Genomic DNA, 21,760 nt, shown 5'->3' with positions numbered 1-21,760 from the left:
CGCCTCCAGAGCCGCTCTCTCTCTGTCTGTCTGTCTCTCTCTCTCTCTCTCTCTCTTTCTCCGTCGTTCAGAGTTCCTTCCTTTTCCACAACAAGACGGCATTCTACTGTAGCATTTCTGAGGGTCTCCGTCCCGCTACCGTTCCCCCCCCCCCCCCCCCCCCCCCCACCCTCGCTCGCAGGCAACTCCATGGCTTTTCTCATGGAAACTTTTACACATCCTGGCAAGATGCCCAGACCCCAGGACTCCGCAAAACCACCTAATGATGATTGAGAGCGCGTCCGCACCGCTCTGAAAACATGCTGAGTCGCTAACATTGGAGTGTGCCGCGAGGCTTTGCTATCGGGTGGGGGAGGGGGAGGGGGGCATAAAGGAGGGGGTGTTCATTAAAGCCACGGTTCAAGTGTCTAATGGGACTCACTAAAGTAAAAGTAGAGCTGCTTCTGTATGTGTGTGCGTGCGTGTGTGGGCATGTGCATTTGCGTGTGTGTGTGTGTGTGTGCCTGCGTGCACACATCTTTATTATGCACGTGCTGCTTACTGTATGTGTCCGTTTGACGTGAGATATGGAGGTCCTGCAGAGAACCTCTGATGGGCCTTGTCGTTGGAGCCCGTGCTTTCACAACACTCAGGCACCCCTGACCCTCTGGGCTGGTGGGAGCACAGCCTCCTGCTAATAGTGGACGTTAGAGTGAGGATGTCTTTTTGTTTAAGTGCAGTTTCAAGAACCCATGTCTCCTCAAAGCCCTTATTGGTATCGACAGATATACAAGAAAAGGGGTGGTGGCTTTTCTATTATTTATGACTGAAAAAAAGAGGATGTGGATTATTTATTTTTAATTCCTTTTTTCTTTAATGGTTGTTATCATTGCCCCGTTTCTCGTATTATAGGAATCTTGTTTTCCTGGCAGTCCTTGAAAATGGTGGCGCTTAAAGACTTGCGGGGGAAGTTTTATAGTCATTGGAAAAATTAATATGTGGCCATCGAGCTGGCCTTGGAGAGTCATTGACAGGCTACGGTTGGATAACTGCAGGAGGGGGATCCCCAAAAGAAACACCCGTATATTGAACTGAACATTCTTCCCTCTGGGATCAAAAACCATCGCCGCTAAGCTGTAATTTAAGGAGCTGTGTCTCCGAGTGCTTATTGCCCTGAAAATACCACACAGCACTTGTGTGAATAGATCAGGAGAATTTATTAACTTCGGCACCACTACATCTACGGAGCATGTGATCCTGAAATTACTTATTTGTCAGTTTTATTAGGCAATCGGTCACAAGAGTGTTAGCTATTACAGTTTTCCACAATATCACGGCGGTAGGGAACATCAATAAAATAGACAACACTGGTATTCTTTTACTTTTTAAATATTTATTTTTGGTGCGGATAGTGAGGGAAAGAGGAAGCAAATGGTCCAGCCGGTGAGCCGGGCCTGCAGTCGAACCAGGGACACACGTCTCACAACGGCAATGATATTCATCAAAGCAACGTTGTTTGTTCAAACTGATACTTGATATTGCTCAGTGGAATACCAAGTAATTTCTGTTGGGAAAATGAAAGGCACGATATATTTTAGAAATACGTGAGAGTTATACTGTGGGATTAATGGAAGCCTAGTGAAGGCCACAGCGTCTCTGGTATAGACGAACGGCGTTGCAGTTCTCTGGTTTACCTTACTCCCCTCTGTTTCCTGTCACATGGCTTTTATCTCTGTCCTCTTGGCCAGACTTGAGAGCCCATACGTCGCTGTTTGCGATCAGCCTTTTTCAACACATATTATGAAACCTATTCAATTATGGTCTGTATTGTCCAAGATTGCTTGCAGTTTAGCAAATAATTGGATGTAAGTGGATACATATGACAATGGCAATGGGGTCGCAGTGTTAGGGCTTTGATTTCTTTTTTTCCTTCCCTCGCAAAACCACGCGGGAAATATTATTGGTTTTGATAAGTCCAACAAGATGAATCTGTAAGAATTGAATCCATTCATTGCCACAGTATGCTGGTTTGCACGCATGTGTGTGTGTGTAGTACAGTGTGTGCGTGAGTGTGCATGTGTACCCCAAGGCCTGGCAGCTGAATCAGGGGATCTGGTCTGCTTTCAGCCACTCCGTCATAATATCCACAGTCACTGAGAAAGAATGCGTCTGCTGCGTAACTGCAGCTTCTATTATATCTAAACAAATGGGGTTTCTCTTTGTGTCTGCACTCTCATCCACCCACACATCTAGATGAAATTTAGAATGGGTTTTTGTGTTTTGAAAGAATGCTCAAATGTCATAAATACATTACGCAGATTTGCTACTGTGTCAGATTTTATTTTTCTGATGATCTCAAGCTGTGCGCTATAGTGCAGTAGGTACAACGCTGGTACAAGTCTTTCATGAGTGTGTGTGTGTGTGTGTGTGTGTGTGTGTGTGTGTGTGTGTGTGTGTGTGTGTGTGTGTGTGTGTGTGTCTGCGTGTGTGCATGCGTGTGTGTGTGAGTCGTTCCATATGCTTATATAGTCTGTCCTCCTGGTCCATCATATAGTATGACGTGTGCTTGTGCAAATTCTACTGACACAGCTGTTTAGAGGCTCGGTTTCTGTGGCTCGCATTCCGAATGCTGGGAGAACACACGCTGCAAAGCCACCGAGCCACGCGGGTCAAGCCTCGGTGTGGGCCTAGTGGCTTGGCACGGGTTTGCCCTGCATATCTGCGATGGCAGAGGTATATTGTACCGCAGCTCGTACCAGAGGCATACTGTACCAGCTCGTACCAGAGGTATACTGTACCAGCTCGTACCAGAGACATACTGCACCAGCTCGTACCAGAGATATACTGTACCAGCTCAGGGGTATACTATACCAGCTCGTACCAGAGACATACTGTACCAGCTCGTACCAGAGACATACTGTACCAGCTCGTACCAGAGGCATACTGTACCAGCTCGTACCAGAGGCATACTGTACCAGCTCGTACCAGAGGTATATTGTACCAGCTCGTACCAGAGGTATATTGTACCAGCTCGTACCAGAGGTATATTGTACCAGCTCGTACCAGAGGTATACTGTACCAGCTCTTACCAGAGGTATACTGTACCAGCTCGTACCAGAGGTATATTGTACCAGCTCGTACCAGTGGTATATTGTACCAGCTCGTACCAGAGGTATATTGTACCAGCTCGTACCAGGGGTATACTGTACCAGCTCGTACCAGAGGTATAATGTACCAGCTCGTACCAGAGCGCTCTCCGAGTCCTCACAGAATCCCGCTATATGAGCAGCGCGCGGCAAATGAGGTCTGCTGGTCATTGTTGACGACTCGACTTTGGTTTGATTGAGTCGCACCCCAGCCAACATGGCCCTGAGGTTATCTGTGCTCTGGCAAAGCTATCATAATGTAGGCTATGATTTCAGCCTTTTCCCCCATCCAAGCCCTTGACTTATTGGCTTGTGATTTGTGAATCATAAATCTTTCGTGACTTTATTTCCTGCTGGCATCAGCGGAACGCGCAACGAATACACATACTTGTCTCCACACATGTATGCACCCCTGCAACCACACACCGAGCAAGCGTGCACGCGCGCACGCACACACACACACACACACACACACACACACACACACACACACACACACACACACACACACATACACACACACATGCAACACCCTATCATATATCCCACTTACAACGTGGCATGCACAGTTATAGTCAGACGCTTGCGCTCCGTCCTCCTCGCGGTAGCTGCAGTAATGGTGCTTCAGGTTGGTGTTTAGGGGATGTAAATACCTGTGGCATCTGTAAACAGGAGCGCGGGGTCTCCGAGCCCAGAACCGTTTAATAGCAGCTCTCCTCCATCTGAAATGTGTTAGTTCAGTGAAATCGTATCCTGTAGCGACGGATGTCAACACGATGCAGTCTGCTCCGGTCGGGAGGAGGAGGAGGAGGCGGAGGGCTAGCAGGGGGAAGCGTGAGGGTTTGCTGCTCTTGGCAGAGAGCGTGCAGCGTCTGAGGAGGAGAGAGAGAGATCAGTGGTGGAAAAATATACTCTCTTTTATTTTTTACTTTAAGTAAAAGTACCGTATAACAATAATGCAATGTAGAATTGCTCCGTTTAAAACAGGTTTACTGCCACCTGCTGGACGCAAAGCCAACCTCAGACTGCCGAGGGCTCCCGAGGCGATTTAGAGGGTGAACACACAGGACGGATATCCTGTTGTGGGCGTCCACCTTAATGCTAAATAAATAGCGTCAATGCTAGCGAGCTAAAATATAGCCATATCCTTGCTCTAGAAAGCGCCAATGTTTCCATCTAGACCACCGGATAATCAGCAAAGACCTCCGAACATCGCGCGTTTTATCCAAACCACGGAGAGCTCCGTAGATTTCGAGTTATTCAGCTTTTAGTCAGCCTGTATAATGGGAGGTGGACGGGGGCGAGGTTTAGTCAGCCTGTATAATGGGAGGTGGACGGGGGCGAGGTTAGCCTGTATAATGGGAGGTGGACGGGGGCGAGGTTGCGCTACCCGGTCTAAGTCCTATATGGGACCCGGCAACTACCGGTGACAGCAGGCGAAGAGGCGATAGTCGAGAAGTGGGCGGAGGAACGTCGTCCGAAAACATGAAAAGATTTTATCTTTGGACGACATCGTCCGGCCATAGCCAAATCAAATGCATGTGTTGCTTTGTTTACGTTCCATACCACCAATACGAGGACATATGGCAGCAGGAACGACCACTATAGGAGATTGTATCGCCCAGAGTCGCCGTTGTACTCCCACTGTTAAAACGCACTGTGAGAGAGGGAGAGAGTCTGATAGAGGAGGAAAGACAGAGGTTGGATAGTAAAATAGAGATATATATATACTGTAAGATGGATTTCCAAACAGAGAGAGTCCAATAACGTCCCAAAACCATAAACCAAATCCACATTGTCCTCCGTTTCAATGCTACAAGCTCCGCACAGATGTTAAATAAAGAATGTCTGGCGGGGGGAAATACTTTTCCGGATTCAGATTTATGCAGTAGTCGTGCCATTTTTAATCAATCTTCCTCATTTATCTGCTAATCATGTGTATTAAATTTTCTGGGAACCTGGGATTGATTTGTTTTCCATGTTGGTGTACTGGTTGGTTGTTAACTAGAGCCAATGATAAGGATTTAGAATAATAAGACAGATTAGACAAGTCTAATTTATTTATCTAGCTCATTTCACATGACAGGCGTAGATTTGATATAGAAATAGATAGATTAGAATAGAATAGAATAGAATAGAATAAATGAGGAAGCTGTTTTAGGGTCAGGAGATTCTCCAGAAATATTCAACAAGCATGAGAAGCAGGTCAGCCGTACAAATTAAGGAAAGACAGACAGACAGACAGACAGACAGACAGACAGACAGACAGACTTAGGAGAACGAGAGGAAAATGTGAGGCAGAATTAAGTAGCACGCACTCATTGATTTCTTTTTTTCCCCCCTTGGCAGTGTCTCCTGGTGCCCCTGTTCTATTACGCATGCAGACACTCACACTACTGTAGAATACGTGCCTCTCTCTGAGCTGAAGCTGTTGGAGCCCCAACACCACAAAAAAGCCAAAGAAAGAACAACGTTAAAGATTGTATTTAGTTTTTCTCCTTTTCCCAGTGATGGCCAGCTGCGTGGAGACCCGCCGAGCGGCCGGTGACTGGGTTGATTTTTAGGGAGTGAAAGATCGTAACCACTGAACTGTAAGTGTCCCTTCGCTGACATATGAACCTGGGTAGCTATAAATCTCAATGCTGCTCTCTCCAGATACACTTAAAAACTCTCAACTCTCAAAACATAGCTAGCAAATAGGGAAATCCTTTCACCCTCTCAGTAAGCCTTTGTCATAATGCTGGACAGCAACACTTAAAACTCTTATTATTAAAAGCAACAATGACACTACACAGTCCCCAACATTCAGCTTTCAGACATTTCTGGCCTTTTTTTTTTAAATATATATATAATTTTTATCCCACGATTTTGTAACCCATTTTTCACCCCTGTGTCAATAATCAAATGTGATCCTGGGCTCTACACATATATGGGGGACATGGGGAGAGCAACGGACTTGAACTCATGCTTCCTTCATTCCTGAGTGTCCAAGTTGCTCCTTTACACCTGACAGGTGGGAGTTTCCCTGGTTGGACGTAGCGCGTGGAAAGGAACACGTTATTCCTTTCCCCTCCATCAGGCGCCCCGGCTGGCCAGGGGGAGGCAGTTTAGAGACCAGGATTACTGCATGTTTTTTGTGAGGGTACCTAACCTAGGGGACACGGGGAGAACATGCAAACTCCACACAGAAAGGCCCTTACGCCAACGCCGCCTCGGGTATGGGCACTGATGACACAGAGGAGGAAACACGCCGCCAGCACCCACAGCGCCCCGAGCGGGAATCGAACCCAGGACCTTCTAGCTGGACCTTCTGGCCTTTCTACTCGTCTAGTAAATCACCCATGCCAAATTTGCTCAACACACCACATTATTGGATGCGTCAATTTACTATATATTTTCGATTTAAAGAAAAACATGGATGTCGTCTTTCTGCTAGTGGCAAAGCCCCAGCACGTATTATCAATCTTGAAACGTGATGAAATGCCTTGGTCATCATATCCAGGAGCCAACTGCCAGCTACGACACTATGATTTACCGTTGATCTTTCTATCTGTCTGTAGAAAGCATAATCCTGTCCTCCCCATAGATTTGAAGATTTGAAGGTCTGATATTCTGGATGCACCAGGCACATCAGAATATCCAGATGGACGAGCGTTAGTTTGCATGCACAAATCAAACACGAGACTGATCCGTATAGAGAAGAGAGAAGTGGGAGATTTGCCAAACTGGCCTCCCTTCTACTGTTCCTATAAGTCCATGATTTGACCTCAGGAGACCTCCTCCTTTGAGTCCGTCTAGCCCTGCAGGTGGTGATCATTTCAAGCCGCTGAGCAGCTCTGGGGTCAGCAGAACGAGCGTTAATCAGCGCGTTCCTGCAGCCGCGGTGCGAAGCACTAGCCGCTCTTAGATCTGTCCGATTCCGCACAGCGTGGGGCTGTGAAAGTGTAGCTACCTTCAGAGTACTCTTCAACGCGTATGCTGTGATTTAGGACGGGGCATGCCAGATCATCCAACGACAGCGATGCGCGGTGTAGAATATGTACAGTACCACTCCCACGGCTGTGTTTCATCAAGGTCCTAAAGGTGGGAAACAAAACAGTCCATGAAAAGAGGATATTTCTCCGCACGGATCAATCGGAATATTATAGTTTATTGTACTGTGAGTGTCTGGCTGTCAGACCTTCACCAGAGCACACCGTCCGAACCAGCGAAAGAGCCTGTGAGAGATTAACCTTGTTGGCACGTGGTGAAATCTGCGCATTTCAGACGCTGCCGAAATATTATTGCGAAATCCGGAGCAGTTCTACTGCTTTGTCTGCTACTTCAAGTTGAGAAAGATGGCAGAGGGTACACGTCTGAACCGAGGCCATGAAATGCACACACACACACGCACACACGCACACACACGCACGCACGTACGCATGCACGCACACACGTCACACACGCGCACATTTCATTTTCTTTATTTGAGTCCACATTTATAAATTACATTATCAAGGGCACAAATATTTTTCAGTTGCTTCTGATATCCCACATACTCGAAACAACATGTTTCGTGTCTCAGTGCTTGAATCCAAACAAGCCCTGAATGTACAGAATATAGGCATCACAGAATATAGGCAGCAACATGAACTCAGTTGTCATATTCTGTCATATTACCACCTGGGGGAAAAAAATTATGGGCACAAAAAGCACCTTCTCCTCCAAATATAATGGAGGAGATTGAACAGTATGTTTCAAGCTGCTTTGCCTTTCACTTAGACAACCCCACAATCCTCAAGCCTCTGACTACCAGCCTGTGGACATGGCCCAGGCTGCCAAATTAATATAAAAACAATGAGCTATAACACACACACGCACACGCACAGTCGTGCACGCACACACACAGATTCATGCACACAGATGCACACACACAGACGCATGCACGCACTTATAACAGCAAGGTACCTCACTGTGTCCTCTGTGTGATGGATAGGAACCAATAAAAGTTGCACTGAGCTAAGCCTTTTTGGACACAGGCAACACAGTTTCTATATATATGTGTATGTATATAAAAACTGGGATTCTGAAATCCCACATTACGACTGACAGGCGAACAGGTGATTTAAAGAGGCAGAATACAAATGCTGATGTCATAAATCCCATTATATGCAGGTGCACAGCCAAATTCTCACTCAGACAGCCATAATCTACCAAAGTATGATTGTTTCAATATGTTCGTCTTTTTCCCTTTTTTTTCTGTCTGCCATATTCAAAAAACGGCAAAAAAAATCTATCCGTCGGCGCAGATCTCGGTCGGAGCATACGTTTCTAATTCCAAATCAATCAAAGCCAGTTTATCAGATGGCAGCGTTATTTTACCATGAACCCGCTGGTAATGAGGCATACGTGCAGTTTTAATCTGTCTCCTTTCATATCTCAATCAGCTGGACTTGTGTGCATTGCAGTCAGTTTGAGGTATTTTTGAGGCACTGCTGTTTGCTTTGACTTGGCCACGCTTCATTAGTTGTGTGAAATAGGAGTCTTGATTTCGCACCAACTCGAATCATCTATATACCATCTGTGTGTGAAAATTTCCAACCTCAAACGTGTTTGCTTTTTGCCATGCGCTGTGGTCGCTCGGTTCTCTGCGGTGCATGGAACCCACCGATTCAGATTAGGAAATACAATACAACTGGACTGGACCTGGACTATTTTATTGCACAGCAAAATGTGGAGTGTTCATTTGACTCGATGGACTGATTAGGATAACCATGTTTATGCTCTCGGAGTTCGGTCAACACTCTGGATTGGCTTTTATAGGCTGGGTAAAAGGTCAGGTGATATTCATGACTAAACATACAGCTGCAACCACACTAGTAAATGATCAGTCTGAGAGAGTTAACCACTTAAGCCCTATTTAAAAAAATAGAGGGAATAGCAAGAAGATGTTTGTGATATATTTGTTTTACTTTATTACTATAATGCCCAAAATAGGGACGCCACGGTTAACTTGGTTAACAGTAAATAGTGACTTCATTTCTGTGAAATCAGTGCCGAGGGCACCAGAGAGCCATGTAAACACCTCCCCCTCATCCTCCCCGGAGAGCAGAGCAGCCTGGAGCGAACACACCCGGCATAACCCCATGAGGCCTGGGAGGAAGTGAGAGGAGGTGGAGGAGAGGGAGGAGGTGGCTGTGTCACAAAGAGAAAAGAGACGAGATAGGGAGAGCAAGGCTACACGCCACGCAACATCAAAAAGAAAAGGCCACTGTACTGTAACCGCCGGGGCCAAAATAAGCACATCAGCCAGCGGGGTTTTCGGGAAAAGCTGTTGCCTTTAGACTAAAACTAGGATCAGACAAGAGACTCTACCAGGCTTTAGGCCTTGCCTACTTTGGCTCTGGCTAAGTGTTTTTAGTCTGAGATGAGTATAGACAATTGATGTCTCTGGGGCCAGTTCGTTTAGCCTGGCAAACGATAGGATTCATCAGGCTATGGAGAGCAATAAAGCAAGTCCTCCGAAAACGGGGAGTCACATCTGAGGATCACGCTAAAGGCACAGGTGGATATTGAAGCAGAGCTCCACTTTATCCCAATGCCTTCACTGCTCCGTAGGGGTATGCTGGAAATATGTCATTGTCATTTGTCAAGGCCGCTTCCGAGTGCGTGCTTTCAACAGACAAAATGGCTGCAGCGCTGAGGGAACGCCAGCGTTCAAGAGTGCTCGCTGCAATGTTACAACTTCATTCGATCTTTCCCAATCCTCCTGCTCCACCTACTGTATTTTCCATTTTCTTTTTCACCTCCTATATCGGTTTAACAACTGATATGACAACAATCGGTATTGGCAATTTTGCCACTTATTTTAACCACTTTCAACCCGGTGTGCCTATTTTGGCCATGCCATTATAGGCTAAAATGTTCAAATGTAAAATATATCTGTATATATTGTAGAGAGCCCATTTTTTTGTTTGAATAGGTCGAATAGGTCTTAATTTCATTGGACAAGAAAGGCTACTGAAAATGTGTAAGTGGAAGTATAGAAAGTACTGTACTACCAAGGAGGAGGTTACCTTGACACTGTACAGATCTATTTAAATTGCCAGGGTATGAACAAAAAAGACAGCTGTATACAACGGAAGTCATGGACACTTTTTGCAGTTCGTTACCAGGCTTTTATTTTTCTTCTGATGAGTAAACACTGGGAGGTGAGGGCTTAAGTAGTTAAATAAAATAAAATAACTTCCACTCCTATTCCTCCCTCTGTTCTCTCCTTTCCTGACGTCTTTTATCTCTAGGAGTCGATACTGTTTCGTATCGTCATTGTTCACTTTGGCAGTGCAGGGAGCTGATAGGTCACGTCCCTAACGCACATGTTAACGGCCACGGCTTCTGCAGGAGACTTGTTAAATGAAAACCTCCCAGCGCTCGCTCCATCTTTAAAAAACAAAAGTCCAACAGTCTTGGGCCCGATATCTCTGTCATTGTTTCTTCTCTGCATTCCCCACCGTCATTGGTGGAGGCTGAGTGCTTCCACATGGGGAAGCCCTGGGCTTCACACATCAGCCAGAGAGCTGGGAGATGAAATATGCTGTCTGTACATATCATCACATCATTAGGCCCAAAGGGAACCCTGCGATGGATTAGACGCTGTCTACCTGCAAGGCTAAGATGAATTTATGAAGCACTTTATCACCATGATGCATTAGTGGAACACTTTGTCTCTTTCCATGTGTGTTTATCTCTGGGAATAGTGATTGCATACTGTACTTGCCGCTGTGTCTCTGTCTGTATCTGCCTGTCCCCAAATACTTGGTATCGGCCTGTCTCACTCTCGTACGAGTGTTCCCCCTCTCTCTCTCTCTCTCTCTCTCTCTCTCTCTCTCTCTCTCTCTCTATGTGTGTGTTCTGACCCCTTGAACCATCCCTATTCCATTTTCCAAAAGACAAAGTTCATCATTAGCAGAAAGATGAGTGACTTTTGTTTCGAGCCTCTCCCTGCAGTCGTCCCCAGGCTCGCGTGGGAGGCAGCAAATTGTCCATTAAGTGTTTCTACTGAGACCAAGAGAAGATTTGATATAGTGGGGAAACAAAAGTAATAAGTAGCAGGAAATTCAATTGTCTCTGGCCACCCGCTTCAAACTTTACGCTTGGCTTCAGCACGGGATCATTTTCACATGCAAGTCGGGTTCAAGCGAGGTTTAGCATTCAAAGTGAATTTGCTTGTTTACAGAACAGTATGTGCATGTGTGGAATTATATCTATGTCTGTATTTATGTCTGTGTGACTGTTTGCGGCTGTGAGTGGGACCATATCACTTATGTGTGCAAATCCATTTGTATTAAAGACAAAGAAAAACAGGAGGTGAGGGGGTTTCTTAACCATGTAATAGCCCAAGAATCACACCCGTGTGAAGTGAGTCATAATCATGAATCATCTCATACTGCCCAATCAGAATGCCTGCTGCCTGTTGCCACAAATATATAGTCATATTTGGCAGACATTTGACATGTATTTTCCCTTCATTATCAATGGTATTTAATGTTGTGTTGTGACAGAAGCTGTAGGAGTGGCTAGCGCCCCTCAAAAAAGCCGATCTACAAGCTCACAATGTGTCATAATGCCATGTGAGCTTGTAGAAATATAACATTTCTGAACAATTTTTTAAGATTTACAAAATCTTTGAATATTTGCAGCAGTTTTTTCATAGATGAACTCAATTATACTACTACTACTACTGCTACTACTATTTTCCATATTTACCAGTAAGATGCCCTGAGAGCGAGAAGCGACCTCACCCGGGTGATGGCAGACTGCTAGGCGAGCGCTTACGCTTTGGCATGGAAGGTCAGATCGATATATGGAATGAATTCTGTACTGGCCATATATGGAGCGTGTCTTGAGTGTACAGGGTTTGATGAGGTCAGATCAACATATGGAATGTCAGAACAAGGACTGGTGGGGAGGGATAAACATATGGAAGGTCAGAACAGGTCAGCTCCATATATGGAGATCTAAGGGTTTGAGGTCAGATGTAGAGTTGCTGACCGGCTCTATGCAGATCTAGGTGATGATCCAGTCTTCTCCATGTATGGTTATCCAGTGTTAGATGAGGTCAGTGTCGTGATCTTCATATATGGAGATGGCCATATATGTCGGCGTGACGTGTCACGAGGCGTGACCATCTATGGAGGCGTGATGTTGTGAGGCTTGACCATATGGAGGCATGATGTCACGAGGCGTGACCATATATGGAGGCATGGGTGACTAACTGATGGACGGGAGATGCAGGTTTTCATAGTAAATGTGACCATGGGTTAATTGGGGACAACATACAGTATTATTCTTTCATTTAATTTTAATTGTTAAACTGAATTATTATCAAAATGCATGGGATGCATATGAAATCCTCCATCCTCTATCCAAAGGAGAGGATGGATGGATCCCCCCCCCCCATCCTCAGCAAATCCTAACCCTGTTTCTATGCTCCATGTTTATCTGTGTTTATATGAATGAGGACCTATGACTCATATTGACTTCCTCATATGCTATTGAGAGTCGGAGCACTACAATGGAAGGAAATTGCCACCTCTTTCTCACAATCCTGCTGTGGCGCTATAGAGGAGCTGGACGTGTAAAGCATAGGAAACATCACCCTGGGCCACATGGCCTATACAGGTCCCTGACCTGCACTCCACTTCATTCACGCCGTAGTGAAAGTGACAGTGGCTGCAGGAAGATGCTGTAGCTCTCCCTTCGGCACATGAACCCGGAGATCTAGCGAGAAACAGAAGGCTCAGTACAGGAAGCCTCGGTTACAACATGGAGTTCAGAGGTGGTGTTTGGATAGTCAAAAGCCGAACGGGGGGGGGGGGAGTCGAGGGGAAGGTGAAGTCGGCCTCTGCCAGGTCATTGCCAGTCAGCCCCCATGATTGGACAGGGTATATCAGGTTACGGCGGCAGGAACCTCCGAGCGGCTACTTAAGGCCTCCGGGGCTCCACGTCTCTCTCTCTCTCTCTCTCTCTCTCTCTCTCTCTCTCTCTCTCTTCCCCCCACCAGACCGCAGGGCATCCATCCTCTGTTGAGGCAGCCGTGCTGCTGTTACCGAATCCCTTCGCCGACGCTCCCCGCTATAACTAGGCTAACTGAATCCCCAGCGTAGGTCAGGTTCAGGCCGAACGTGCATGCCCAGAGTGGCCAAATGAAGTCATAATAACCCCCCTCACCCCCGCTTGGATAACCAAATAACAAGGGCGTCCGAATTGCAGCACGGTAAACTCCGATGGATTCTTCTGCAGTGTCCTGTTGCGTCTTTATCAGGATCAGGCAATCGCTTTAACCTTTAGATCTTCTTCGCGGCAAATGGCCGTATTACTGCACAATGGCTAGAGTTTCTACTACTGCTCTGGAGCAGCATGCATGCACCTCTCAAGCACTAAGCAGCAACACAAGCTCATTTAGGCTTGATTTATAATTGGTTGTGCATCGTGCATGTAGATCGGCTATTTTCAGCATGCAACACTGATGTGCAACCAAGTATAAAAAAGGCGTTAGCCCTCCTTGCTGGAGGGCAGAGCAAGTCGTTTTTCATCACTGTTTATGCAGACAGATTACCTTGGAGAGCTTAGCGTTCATTCTGCCAATAGTAGCCACACCCAACGGAGACTGCATGGGCCTTCCTTATGAGCAGCCTGCCCTTCCAAGGGATACTGAGAGGCCGACTCGACAAAAGAGCTAGAGTGTCCATTGAGCTGTTTAGCGGGGTTGGCATAGTATTAAAGTACACTTGGGCTGTTGTGTCACTCTCACACCTGCCTGAAATAGAATTCCCTGCAGCCCAGCCCTGTGTATAAGCCCTGACAGGTCCCGGCTGTGGCTCGGTGATCACGCTGGCACCTTGGCTAATAGAGGATGTCATGCTGTGGGCCAGGGTTGCAGGGCATGGCTTCTCACTAGTGGAATATATTCAGTTCAATTTTCCTCTGTTTTTGTTTATTCGTTAGATGGCCTCCTCCCAGTTACCACTTTCCGTTAATGAGAGTGATATAAAAAAAAGCTAGTTTCCAATCCACATCCTGTTGAGAGAGGCCTGTTGGGGTTGTTTTATTGAAAATTATTATCCATTGACACACATTTATGCAATAATATGGCCACACATTAGCTATGGGAAAATACTGACATTGTACAGTATATGATTAGCCTTACTAGTGAGAGGAGAGCACATGCCTTTGAGGATGGCAGCGGTTGTCAAGTCGTGCGGTTCAAACCACTTTGGTCATGTGGGGCGTAAAGACCAGCATGGCCTCTAGGGGTCTCCAGTGGGGCTTTCAGCGTCTTGTGGGTTTTTGTTTAACCACATGAGCCCTGGTGTCCATGGGAATGTCGTTGTAGGCAAAACATTTAAACTTTTTTTTCCCCTGAAGATTTCAGGAAAACAAGTTTTAAATGTTTTCTCTATTGAATAGAGAAAACAGTAGATCTGCAAGCTCACAGCGTGTCACAATCTGAGCTTGTAGATTGGCTATTCTCACCATTTGTCATATAGTAAAGTATATACGGCTTTAGTGTTTAATATTTTCCATTCCATCAAATACTTTCGGAAAATCAACCTTTTGCATGAGGGATGATTTTATAGCTATTTTACAAAGCCGACTGCAGCTTATATTGGATAGATTGACGCATTCCCCATATCCAGGATGTGGTTAAATTTATGTTGAAAACCTGCTTTGAAAATATGTTGCCCAGCTTTTTCTGCTGTGTTTTGTGGTTACCTTGTCATTTAATCAGTAGACTTAGAGAAAGTGATGGTTTGTCAACCGGGGGAGGTTTGTTTGCCTGAGAGACAAATATGTTAAATATGTTTTTAGGGCATCCACAAAATATATTATTATTTTTATATATATATATATTAGGGCCGGGACTAATTGCGATTAATTGCGATTAATTAACGCCAGAAAAATTAACGCGTTAAAAAAATTAACGCATTTTAATCGCATATTTAGTTTTCACCGCCGAACCGGAACGTTTCTCACTGGGCGCGCGTTTTCACTTACCTAAGATGCTGACGCACCCAGCAGCATTGCTGTCTGAGCAGTGAGCATTCACTTCCTAGTACTACTAGTACTACTACTAGACGATAACAACAACAAACTGGAACAGCACACGTTAGCAATTAGCATGAGTGCAGACCCAAATAAGAACTCGCAGCTTGGGAAATTTAGTGGGACATTTAGATTTAAAAAGCGAGCCGATGGAAGCGTGGACAAAAATGCAGTTGTATGCATATTATGCGACAAAGAATTTGCCTATCACCGCAGCACATCGTCCCTCACATATCACATCATTGCCAAACATGTTGCAGCTAGCGTGGAAGTTCACGTTACTCCGTCTTCTTCAACGTCGCAACCTACACTCAACCTGATGCCTGGTTTCAGAGGCAAGATGACTAAGTCCACGTCTGACAAACTAACAAACTCCCTGGCTTTTCTCACTGGCAGGTAACATAGTTCAAAAGAAGAGGGCAGCCTTGAGCTCTGAAAATGTGAACAGGCTAGTTTGTCTCAGCAACTGGCTGAAAGAGAAGAAGCAGCAGAAGTAAGCTTAGATCACAGGCACTTTTTTATTTTATTTGTTATATTTTATTTTACCATTTTAGATGGTACAAATGGCACTTTATGTTGAACTTGAACAGTTAACTGTTTCATATTTTTCCAAGGTTATGGGAGAGTTGGATTGAAATGGGGTCTATTTTATTTGTATGTTGTTATGGCTGTTTGTCCTCTGAAGAAACAGATGTTTTGTTTTCTAATGGTCAGGGTTCTGGAATGTACTTGAAATAGTATACATTTGTTTTACTTGTGAGTTTACAGGTCCTTGAATTGATATGGTATAGACTGTATATTCAACAAAAAAAAGCTGCACTTTATGGCAAAAATGGCACTGATCTGTTGGTTTTGGTTAAGTACCACCTGATAAAAAATAAACAATGTTTTGTTGCTGAATTTTATGTATTCACTATTCATTCCTTCACTCATAAAGTCATCATAATACCAAAATCCATTTGAAAAAATTGCTTTCTCACTGTTCTCGGGTCAAATAATGATATGCGATTAAAATGCGATTAATCTAGATTAATTAATCGCAGAGCCTGCGATTAATTACGATTAATTTTTTTAATCGAGTCCCAGCTCTAATATATATATATATATATAGTTTTGCCTTGGCCTGTTATTTATTTCAAATCAAATCAGGATTGTAAAAAAATAAAAATACAATGTTAAGGGTATTTATTTTTTATTTATTTTTACTTAATTGTGATTATTTATTTATTGTCCCTTGTTGAGTTAAAATAAGCAATTGTTAATTGGTACCTTTGATATAAAAACTATTTTGAAATTAAATATACACTACATGCATAATTGTTATTGATAAAATTGTTTTGTTTTTTTAACCATTTCCCGATTAATTTATTTGATCATATAATATTGTTAAGATGTTACAGTAATTTACCTTACCGGATGTTGAACAATGAACACTCCATCAACATTGTCAAAGTGTGCTTTGAAGAGCGCAGTGCTAAATGGTGACATCAATAACGCTTACATGCCTATAAATAACAGGCTGGTGTTGTGTTGTGGTGTAACATTTAGCCACATCCTGTCACTGTGTGGTTCTCACGTCAACAGTGTGTATGTACAAAGCCACAGGGGGGCTGGGGGGGGGGGGCGTTTTCTACCTTTGCATTTATCGTTTTCTCATTTCTCCCTTTTTCTCTTCATTACTTGCCTGTTCAGAATGGAAAATCGGAGGCCATGATGACAATGGAAAACATTAGTTTAACGAGCACGGCACAACAACACTGTGGTTATTGAGTGGGCGGACGAGATGTCACTATTCTTATACCGACAAGAAAGGAAGCGACGGCTTTTATTTCGGGAGGAAAAGAAAAGTGCTTCTGTGGCGTATTGGTGCAAGTATAGCAAGCTTTTGGGTTTCCCCTTCCCCTGCATCACCTGCAGCAATTTTCTCACCCCAGCTTATTAAGAGATGAGGAGTCAGTGCCATTAACGTTAGCTTTTAACAGTAATTGTTGCATGCACTGCATTATGTGCACGGCAAAGGCATCACTAAAAATAACCTCAGCGTGTAAATGCCTGTTTAGCCCAGAGCGGAATTGAGTAAAAACAGCCAGCAGTGTTTTGGCTCAGGCTGACATTTTCCAATGGGAGTTCCTCCTGTTTAGGGTGGTGAGCCCCAACCAACCAACCTGTGTGTGTGTGTGTGTGTGTGTGTGTGTGTGTGTGTGTGTGTGTGTGTGTGTGTGTGTGTGTGTGTGTGTGTGTGTGTGTGTGTGTGTGTGTGTGTGTGTGTTTGTGCATGCTATTGTATATGTGTGGCCCCTTTTTATCACTCGCTGCATCAATACAGCATTGTACTGTACTCCATGTATAGCATGGAAACTACATGTCGCTTTATGATATAAGCCCTTTTACTGTCTGAACAGATGTCTGAACGGTGTTATGCCTTTTTTATCTGACTCTGAATTATGGATTCGATTTTTGTGTGTGTGTGTGTGTGTGTGTGTGTGTGGTGTGTGTGTGTGTGTGTGTGTGTGTGTGTGTGTGTGTGTGTGTGTGTGTGTGTGTGTGTGTGTGTGTGTGTGTGTGTGTGTGTGTGTGTTCATTGGTACTACTGCGTAGGACTCAGGCCAAAACAGTGGCTATGCAGGAACCGATAAGATTCTGTAGAGCCAGACTGTCTTGGACACTATAGTCTAGTCGGTGGTCTTAGGGTGGGTAGACTTCCTGCTGGAGCCCCTTGTTTTGGACAGTCATTCTCTCTAGACTGAGTGGCTCTTCTGTCTCTCGGGACGGCCGGGTCTTTACGTCAGCGTGCTTTATCGCAGGGTGCCCTGCGCAGAGGAGCCTCTTGTTTGCAGTGAACCACAGGGCCCAGGGTCCCTGCCATCTTCACAGTCACTTCCCTCCCTTGTGCCAAAGAACACAGAGCAGATAAAGGCAGGGAACTGCTCTCTGTCTGCCTGAGTGTGGGAAAGGCGCGGGCACAGGAACTACAACAGGAAAGACAAGAAGATGACTTAAAAAGAGTTGTGTGTGTGTGTGTGTGTGTGTGTGTGTGTGTGTGTGTGTGTGTGTGTGTGTGTGTGTGTGTGTGTGTGTGTGTGTGTGTGTGTGTGTGTGTGTGTGTGTGTGTGTGTGTGTGTGTGTGTGTGTGGTGTGTACGTGTACATGCAGAAAAATGTTGGTGCACTGTCAAAAACACTCTTTATTGCTGTTAGTCCAAAGACTTGAACGTCCCTCCCCGCCAAACAATGCAGAGATATTTTAGATTTAATTTATGTGATGATGCATGAGAAGTGAACACATAAGTTCTGATATTAAGGATCTAAACAATACATTTACTTACACAATTATTTACACAATGTGATCTGAATGACCTTTACCTTTGTTTCATTCCCGCAGTTAACGAAATCATCCGAAATGACCTCTCCAGCATCTCTGTGCACAGTCACGCGTAGAAGACACATGCTACGGCAGATGCACACAGGCACAGCATCTTCACCAACAAAGAGACAACATCCTCAGGGTCTGGATGATGAAGAAATACGTGACTGACCAGGGCCTTTTGAACACCAGTCCCCACCTACGCCCATCCTGTGGCAGTGATTCACTCCAAGGCTCGGCGCGGAGCCATGCACCTATGACAATCATTGATGCTGAAACGGCATAGCCACGTTTGATTTAAAACAGAAAAAAAAATGAATGTTACAGTACGATTTACAAAAGGGAAGTGAGATCATGAGATATCATATGACAGCACTTGCCTTAATTTGCAGCAATGCTCTCTCTGCTCTTCGGTGGACCAAACGGCTCAGTGAGACTGAATATTATGCTAACCAATGTTGAATGACAATGAATGACAATCTCCATTTCGAGTGTGATTTTTGTGATGTATCCTAATGCATGGACAAGCTAATGGGACAATGAGTGTCTACATACATTTGGTCCGTTTGTCTGTCTAGTCAAACCATAACAGCCCAAGTGGTGCCTTACAACAACGACAACAACAACAACAACATACACAATAACAAACCACCAGTAGCACTCACTCAGATGCAATCATTTGGCTCGTTGTCAATCAAAGTGGTTGTTTTTTTATATGACATTTTGTGATTTCATTGATTTGTTTACAGGGAAACATACAAGGCTGGAAAATAATTAGGAAATATGTGAATAGATTAGAATTGTATTTTTTTTGTTTGTTTGTTTTCTTATTATCTCATTGTTCATTTATACTGAATGTTATGTATGATATTCTTTTGTATAAACATGTATTTGAAATGTACTGGTTTAAGCCTTATGCCTATATTATGCAGTTTCCTATTTAGCTCAGTTTTTTATGGTCTTGACTTGCCATATACAGATACATGTCTTTATTGTTTTTGTTTTGTTTTCTACCTTGCATCCTTCCTCTCACCTTAGTGCCTAGTTCTAACATCCTGCCCCAGTCTTCCACACCATCGATCGCTATTCCATTAAAAAAAATATATATAGCAACCCTATTCTGGGGCTAACGTTTGGTGGAAATTAGAAGATCTACAAGCTCACACTGCGTCGCAACGCGACGCAAATTGAGCTTGTAGGTTGGCGATCTCCGGCGAACATATATTTAGCGTAGGACGAAAACAGCAGGGGGCCTAGTATAGCGCCCTTGGGAATCCGGTCAACTAAGTGTATGGGTTTATGTGGTTAAAAGACACGAAGATGCTCAGACAATCAGAAAAGCACATATCCAGTCAGTGACCAGCAGGGAGGGGCTTATGAACTCAGATATAGGATAGGTAATAAATAGTAATGGTAAACAATGGTATACTTACCTGCTGAATCTCAACGGGAGCACACACACACACACATACACACACACACACACACACACACACACACACACACACACACACACACACACACACACACACACACACACACGTGTTGTCATCATGTCTTGCACTGCGGGTCTGCATGTAAATAAGCACATGAATAATAATAATGTGTGCGAGAGTCTCAGTTTTAGCCCCTGACTTGTGTGTGATGATACTGGAGAGCTGGCAGGATTTGACCCTTAAAGCCTGGCAATAATTGATCTCTTCATACCAAAGGATTTTGACTTTGGTGAAATTATTGTCCACGCTTCCTTTGCTTTTTATTAGTGGAGAGACCATGATATCTTAGAGCAGTTCCCAATCTAAAGCCTAACAACATGCACTTTACCATAGACGCAGTACAGCTTTTCTCTTTCTTCCAGACCAAATATTGTAGATTGATGTCTTCTGTTGTGTGATTGGAATTGGATATACTGTACACTATATAGGCTGGGTGATAGGACTTCAAACCAATAACACAATTTTTTTAAAGAGTTTTGCCTCGATTAGGATTACCGGTAAACTTTTTTATGATAGTTTAAATAGCAGACCTTATAAGCTCAACGCATCGCAATGTGTTGTGAGCTTGTCTGCTATTGTCTCTATGTTTGCATCCCACTATTGTACACCAAGGTATAATCAGACTAATGAATTTAGTTGGTTTAAAAAAAAAACCCTGATTACAACGTTTTCGAGTTGATTCCTTTATATAGATTAAAGATTAAAGGACAACTTTAGTTTTTTTCAACCAAGGTTCATGTTATTAGAGAAAGTAAAAGATGAGTGTTCGTTTTAGGGATTTTAGCTGTTTTTGACGGGGGGGGCAGGGGCATTCGAGCATGGGGCTAAATATGTACTGTATTTATTTACAAAATGTTATAGCGATAAAGAAAATTCTGGACACAAAAGATCACAGGATGTACTGAATGTGTCAAACTCACATATTGAGCCTATGACACTGTGTGGCTTCCCCCCAGTAGGCTACCTTCATATTCAGTAGATCCTGTGAACTTTTGTGGCCAGATGTAATTTCTTGGGTTCTAGTAGGACTATAGTAAACGATAAAAAAAAGAAATCGCTATAAAATTATGTAAAAAAACATATTTAGCCCCATGCTCGAATGCCCCCCTGTCAAAAACAGCTAAAATCCATAAAAACTAAAGAAAGCAGCAAATGAAAAAAAAATTACACTCATCCTTTACTTTCTCTAATAACAACCTAAAACATGAACCTTGGTTCAAAGAAATAATAATAAATTTGTTGTTTAAGTTGGCTATTGGTTCTAAATGTCTGTTTTGATATAATTTTGGGTTAATTGCCCAGCCCTATACAGTATGACTTCTTTCAATGGAGCAGTAGTCTTTTCTATATGTATGTCTTTCTCAAGCATGCACAAAGTACTAATGTTGAGGGTAAATTAGTTGACAGCAACTTACAGTATAGCTTCCAATGCATTTTAGACATATTATATATAATAGCATGGCTAAACTGTATGTATAAGATTTCTATTGTGTGCCTTATTCTCTCTTGTCTATAAGATGACTGCAGTTCTATAATGCTTTTCTATCTAGGCACAAGGTGAAGCATACTTCTCTTTAATATGACATATTTATGAACATTGAAATTGTGTTTTAAGTACCTTTATTGTGTTCTAAGCAATGAATTAATAAATTACATAAGAACGACAATACTTAATTGTACGCTTCACTTTAT

The 21,760-nt window shown here is 43.8% G+C and overlaps 1 protein-coding gene across 4 annotated transcripts in view; it reads left to right on the top strand.

The window, feature by feature from the left end:
• LOC310855436 (nuclear factor of activated T-cells, cytoplasmic 1-like) overlaps positions 1 to 21,169 on the top strand; it is a 73,075-nt gene extending 51,906 nt beyond the window's left edge. For all 4 annotated transcript variants that reach the window (XM_083760447.1, XM_083760448.1, XM_083760445.1 and 1 more), the window contains one exon: positions 18,591 to 21,169. In XM_083760447.1, the coding sequence (XP_083616573.1) occupies positions 18,591 to 18,646 (56 nt within the window). In that variant the 3' untranslated portion in view covers positions 18,647 to 21,169. The remainder of the gene's footprint in view (positions 1 to 18,590) is intronic.
• The last annotated feature ends 591 nt before the right edge of the window (positions 21,170 to 21,760 follow it).

The sequence above is a fragment of the Protomyctophum parallelum genome (assembly GCF_964188405.1).
Source record: "Protomyctophum parallelum genome assembly, chromosome: 3".
NCBI classification, from domain to species: Eukaryota; Metazoa; Chordata; class Actinopteri; order Myctophiformes; family Myctophidae; genus Protomyctophum; species Protomyctophum parallelum.
Note: the sequence above shows the minus strand (reverse complement) of the source record. Positions and strands in the feature narration are given on the sequence as shown.